This window comes from Sus scrofa, chromosome 3 (assembly GCF_000003025.6).
Source record: "Sus scrofa isolate TJ Tabasco breed Duroc chromosome 3, Sscrofa11.1, whole genome shotgun sequence".
Taxonomy (NCBI): Eukaryota; Metazoa; Chordata; class Mammalia; order Artiodactyla; family Suidae; genus Sus; species Sus scrofa.
The window spans coordinates 43,413,327-43,419,326 of NC_010445.4; the positions used below are offsets into that span (position 1 = coordinate 43,413,327).

Here is a 6,000-nt window from a genome sequence, read left to right on the forward strand (position 1 = left end):
TTAATTGCTTTGGATTTGTTTTTGTTGCTCTTTTTTCTTCCCTCCTTCTCTTGTTCTCTCTGATGACTATCTTTAGTGTTGTATTTGAGTTGATTGTTCTTATTTGTTTGTGTATCCATTGTAGATTTTTGGTTTGCAGTTCTTCTGAAGTTTTGATGTAAGAGTCTGTACATATGCGAGACTGTTTTAATTTGTTGGTCTCTTAAGTGCAAGTGTATCGCCAGTGTCCTGCATTTGTACCCTCCTCTTCTCATGATTTCTGATTCTGGTGGCATAATTGTGCATGGATGATTTCGTATCTTTGCTATATATAATATACCTTTACTGGTGAGCCTTGTCATTTGTGGTAATTTTGTTTCCTGTTGCTGTCTTTTCTTTTCTGCCTTGAGTAGTTTCTTTTTTAGTATTTGTTGTAAGGCTGGTTTAGTGTTGCTGAATTCTCTCAGCTTTTGCTAATCTGTGAAGCTTTTGATTTCTCCTTCAAATCTGAGTGAGAGCCTGGCTGGGTAAAGTAATCTTGGTTGGAGGTTTTTTTCCTTTCATCACATTAAGTATATCATGCCACTCACAGGATAAATCCAAGAAGAAAATATAACAATTCTAAATATATATATATATGCACCCAGCATAGGAGCACTCAATTTATAAGGCAAATGCTAACAGCCATAAAAGGAGAAGTCAACAGTAACACAATAATAATGGGGTAGTTTAGCACCCCACTTACATCACTGGACAGAAAATCAGTAAGGAAACACAGGCCTTAAATGACACATTAGCCAGGGGGACTTAATTTATATTTACAGCACATTCCATCCAAAAGCAGAAGACTACACTTTCTCCTCAAGTGCACATGAAACATTCTCCAGGATAGATCACATCCTGGGCCACAAAGCAAATTTTCTTATATTTAAGAAAATTAAAATCAAATCATGCATCATTTCTGACCACAATGCTCTGAGATTAGAAATTAACTATATGGTGATATCACTTATATCTGGTATCTAATATACAGCACAAAAGAAACTTTCCACAGAAAAGAAAATCATGGACTTGTAGAAAAGACTTGTGGTTGCCTGGGGGGAGGTGGAGGGAGTGGTATGGATTGGGAGCTTGGGGTTAATGGGTGCAAACTATTGCTTTTGGAATGGATTAACAATGAGTTTGTGCTGTGAAGCACTGAGAACTATGTCTAGTTACTTATGATGGATCATGATAATGGGAGGAAAAAGTATGTATACATGTATGTGTAACTGGGTCCCTATACTGTACAGTGGGGGAAAAAATTGTGTTGCGGAAATAACAATAAAAAAAAAACCTAAGGGGAAAAAAGAAATTAACCATATGGAAAAAACTAAAAAACGCAAACACATGAAGGCTAAGCAATGTGTTATTAAACAACCAATGGGTCACTGAAGACATCAAAGAGAATTAAAAAAAAAAAAAAAACTAGAGAGAAATGACGATGAAAACACAATGATCCAAAACCTATGGGATTCAGCAAAAGCAGTTCTAAGAGGGAAGTTTATAGCAATACAGTCTTACCTCAGGAAACAAGAAAAATCTCAAATGAACAACCTAACCTTACACCTAAAGCAACTAGAGGAAGAAGGACAAACAAAACCCAAAGTTAGTAGAAGGGAAGAAATCAGAGAGATCAGAGCAGAAATAAATGAAATAGAGAAGAAGAAAACAATAGAAAAAATCAATGAAACTAAAAGCTGGTTCTTTGAAAAGATAAACAAAACTGATAGACCTTTAGCCAGACTCATCAAGAAAAAAGGGGGGCTCAAATCAATAAAATTTGAAATGAAAAAGAAGTGACAGCAGACCAGACAGAAATGCAAAGGGACATAGGAGACTACTGCAAGCAATGATATGCCAATAAAATAGACAACCTAAAAGATATGGACGAATTCTTAGAAAGATATAAGTTTCCAAGACTGAATAGGAAGAAATAGAAAGTACAGTTCTCTGTTTTAACATCACTCCTAACCCTGCCCAGATATGTGTACCAACAAGAAAGGGAATTAACTTTTGTGGGGGTTGTTAGATGTGCAAAGCATGTGTTAGTACTCATAGAAATCCTGAGAAGATGGATGTTGTGATCTTCATTTTGTAGAAAAATTATATATCACCTGAGGCTATAGTAGCTGACGGGTGAAGAGCTCAGTTTAACATGTGCATTGTCTTAATAAGACACCTTTGCACCATCCACAATTAGTCTCTGGAGTCAAAATTCCTATCTGTCACACTCAATAAATTCATGACAGTCTGACTTGCTTTCGATAGTACATATCCAAGCACTAGGTTTTTGTTTGTTTTTGGGGGTTTTTTGCCTTTTTTAAACAGCTGTACCTGTGGCATGTTGAGGTTCCCAGGCTAGGGGTCTAATCAGAGCTACAGCTGCCGGCCTATGCCAGAGCCACAGCAATGCAGGATCTGAGCTGCGTCTGCGACCTACACCACAGCTCATGGTAATGCCAGATCCTTGACCCACTGAGTGAGGCCAGGGATGGAACCCCCAACCTCATGGTTCCTAGTCAGATTCATTTCCGCTGCACCACGGCGGGAACTCCCCAAGCACTAGTTTTAATTTTTTTTAGTTTTCATTCATAAATTTGCTGTTGACATGATTGGCAGTTCTAATATAGTCCTTTTTTTTTTTTTTTTTTTTTTTTTGTCTTTTTGCCATTTCTTGGGCTGCTCCCGCAGCATGTGCAGGTTCCCAGGATAGGGGTCTAATCGGAGCTGTAGCTGCCAGCCAGAGCCATAGCAACGCAGGATCTGAGCCTCATCTGTGACACAGGGTCCGAGCCACGTCTGCGACCTACACCACAGCTCACGGCAACGCCGGATCCTTAACACTCAGCAAGGCCAGGGATCAAACCCGCAACCTCATGGTTCCTAGTCGGATTTGTTAACCACTGTGCCGTGACGGGAACTCCTAATATAGTCTTTTAATAAAACTAGTGTGTGTAATGTGTTGTGGGTGCTTTTTAATTATATGTAATTATGTTTATAAGTCTTTTTTTTTTTCTCTACCCCTTTTCTTTTATCCCAAAGTAGAGACTGGTTAAAATTCTTGTTATAGTATCCTGAATATAAATTTTCTTTGTCACCAGGTTAATTTTGATTCTGAAAATGGACCAATAGTTTACAGCACCCTGAAGAAAATATTTAAGAACATGTTGGAAGAGAAAAGAAAAATGACAAAAGATGGCCCTAAACCTGGTATTTAGTGCAGCTGACTTTCCCGTTATGAATAGTTCAGACCTGAAGATCTCGATGGCATTTCTGCTCATTAGTGAATAAGATGAAGTGTAAAACTGCTTCATCTCATAGCACTTTATTTCAGATGCTCTTGGATTGTGCTAAGAATGCTTGTTCCTGTTTGGAGCAATTATTTCTTTTAAAATGTCCTGGATTTACATTTTTGTGTTGAAAAATGTCCACAAGCTTGGTACTGCTTCTTTCGTTATTTAACTGAATTAATATTACAATAATATTAATATTAATATTTTAAGTATGTGGTGTTTACATCCTTATTCATCTTGACATTTGGGGGAAAAAATGTAACTCTTCTTTCCAAAACAGTTATTTTATTGACAGAACTTGTCCTAGAGTTTTAACCAAATAGATAACGTTAGTAGTAAAACTTCACTGTGTATCCATCCCCTGATACATGACCTAAGGAAGTCACCAAGTGTCTTAAACTGTTTTATATTTGTTGATAAGAAGGCTATTGATACAGCATTTTTAAAGGATTTTTTAAATTCATTAGAATTTTCTTTTTTTTTTATAAATGTGGTAAAAAGTCTCAAAGTGTATTATTTTTCAGAGTGATTTAGTTTTACGTTAAAAGGTTGACAGTTTAGTGTTTGGGATTTTTTTCTTATTGTGGGAAATAGACTTGTTCTTTGTCAGCCTTCCAGATGACCTCACTGACCTCTGCTGTCACAGGAGGAAGGAGCAGTTCTCAACACATCAAGCCTTATTCCCACTCCCCTGGGCTCTTACTGAGCCAAATCACATCTCTACAGAGAAAGTGGGATCAGTGGCAGGCAGTGTGGGAAGCTATAGGACTCTGGCAGAAAGAACTGTCAGACAGGGGCAGGCACCGTAGCCACTCACCAGAGGCAGTTCTGCTCCTACTGATGTTGTAATAGTGTAAGCGCCAGCCCACACCTTCTGAATCTGCCATTACATAGACGCAGTTGCCTCAGGGCTCTGTCTTTGGCTGCTTTTCTATTATGAGATTAAGCCTTTTAAATGAATTTAACGCACATAGGTTGCATTCACCCTACTGGCTTTGGATGAGGAAGTGATTGCCTAAACTATATAGTTCCTTGTAAACCAAATTATCAATCAGCAGCTGAAGTTATGAATATTATTTAGAGGAATGTGTGGGGCACAAGAGGGCGAGACACAGAAGGGGCAATAACCTTTCCCAGTAAAACTTATATTAAACCAATTTCAAACTGAAGCAACTGCTTAATCTGAAAGCAGAATTAATTTACAACAAATGAAATTTCTCCAGCTTGTGTATTTCTGAATCAGGTTCTAGCACATTAAAAAATATTGTACCAGTTCGCATCGTGGCTCAGTGGAAACAAGTCTGACTCACATCCCTGAGGATGCAGGTTCAATCCCTGGCCTCACTCATTGTGCTAAGGATCTGGCGTTGCCATGAGCTGTAGGCAAAGCTCACAACTAGGTCGTAGATGTGGCTTGGATCCTGTGTTGCTGTGGCTGTGATGTAGCTCAGTGGCTACAGCTCAAATTTGAGGCCTAGCCTGGGAACCTCCATATGCCACTGGTATAGTCCCCAAAAAACAAGAAATATATATAGTTTATATATATATATGTATGTCATTATTACAGTCCCCTGTGGCCTAGCAATTAAGGACTTGGTTCTGTCACTGCTATGGCTCATGTTACTGCTGTGGCTCAGGTTCAGTCCCTGGCCTGAGAACTTTTGCGTGCCACAGGTGCAGCCAAAAAATATATGTTTTTTAGTCATTGTATTACTAACTCTACTGGCAGTTACCAAATGCCACACTATTTGAATTTTTTAGGAAGTCAAGTCCAGTGAAATTTAATTAACTGGGTTGCCCATTCCTGGAATTTATTATTTTCAAGTGCCTGATCTGGGAAAGAGGAGAAAACAATTATACTTATCCAAAAGTATATTATAAAACTATGTTTTTTACCTAAAAAGATGTTTATCCTCATTTCTGTCAGTCTCATGAGCCACCATGGCTCATTTGACAAGTGGCCTGTGCATCTGAAATGATCATTTAAATTAGAGGATAAATCCTGCACAGCTGTGATGTAACCACAGCAGTACATGTCTAAAACCTAAGTGCACGAGCCTGAAAAAGAGAGGCGGCAGGAGAAATTACTAAGGGTGTTTACAGATTTTGTATTTATTTGAATAAAAGTGAAAAAAAAAAAAAAACCCATAACCCTTGTCTTGTACTCCTTTAGCTTGGCGCTCTTGAGGTCCTGATGATAAAGATGTGACTTTGTGTTTAGAGTAACCTGATGAGCAGCCTGAGTTGTAGGCTGCATAGTCAGCTAGCCAGGCTGTAGTCAGTCCCCACTTCACTGGCTCACAGTGGCCAGGGGATGGAGGTGGGGGCAGGTAGGAGCATTCTAAGAGGAATGTGTGGTCCCTGCCTTCCTGTGTTTGAACTGGTGGGGAGTTTGAATTGGTGGGGAGCCCAAAGGAGAGAAATTACCTACTGGAGGAAGTTACAGGGCTGCAGAATTCAGCTCATGGAGTAGAGAGTCCCACATTTGGAACTTAACTATCACTGGCCAAGCATATGCATCATCTTGCTTCTCTTACCAGACCGAGAGAGGAAGTAGTCTTCATACATAGCTGATGAAAGAGTTCCCTGTGACCGACTTTGAACCATGCTTGTCTCCCTCACTAGATTCCGTGAGGGCGTTATAGAGCGACCCATTACCCATAACGTCAGTGGAAATATCCCACAT

At 39.2% G+C, this 6,000-nt stretch overlaps 1 protein-coding gene across 6 annotated transcripts in view; it reads left to right on the plus strand.

Annotated features, from left to right (window-relative positions):
- The window catches only part of PTPDC1 (protein tyrosine phosphatase domain containing 1), a 97,398-nt gene extending 91,936 nt beyond the window's left edge, over positions 1–5,462 (plus strand). For 3 of the 6 annotated variants that reach the window (XR_002342485.1, XR_002342484.1, XM_003124788.4), the window contains one exon: positions 3,123–5,462. Coding sequence is in view for 4 of the 6 variants with exons in the window: in XM_003124788.4 (XP_003124836.2) it covers positions 3,123–3,239 (117 nt within the window). In the remaining 2 variants the exon portion in view is untranslated. The remainder of the gene's footprint in view (positions 1–3,122) is intronic. The other 3 variants (XM_003124787.4, XM_005662265.3, XM_013995795.2) reach the window with 1 other exon arrangement.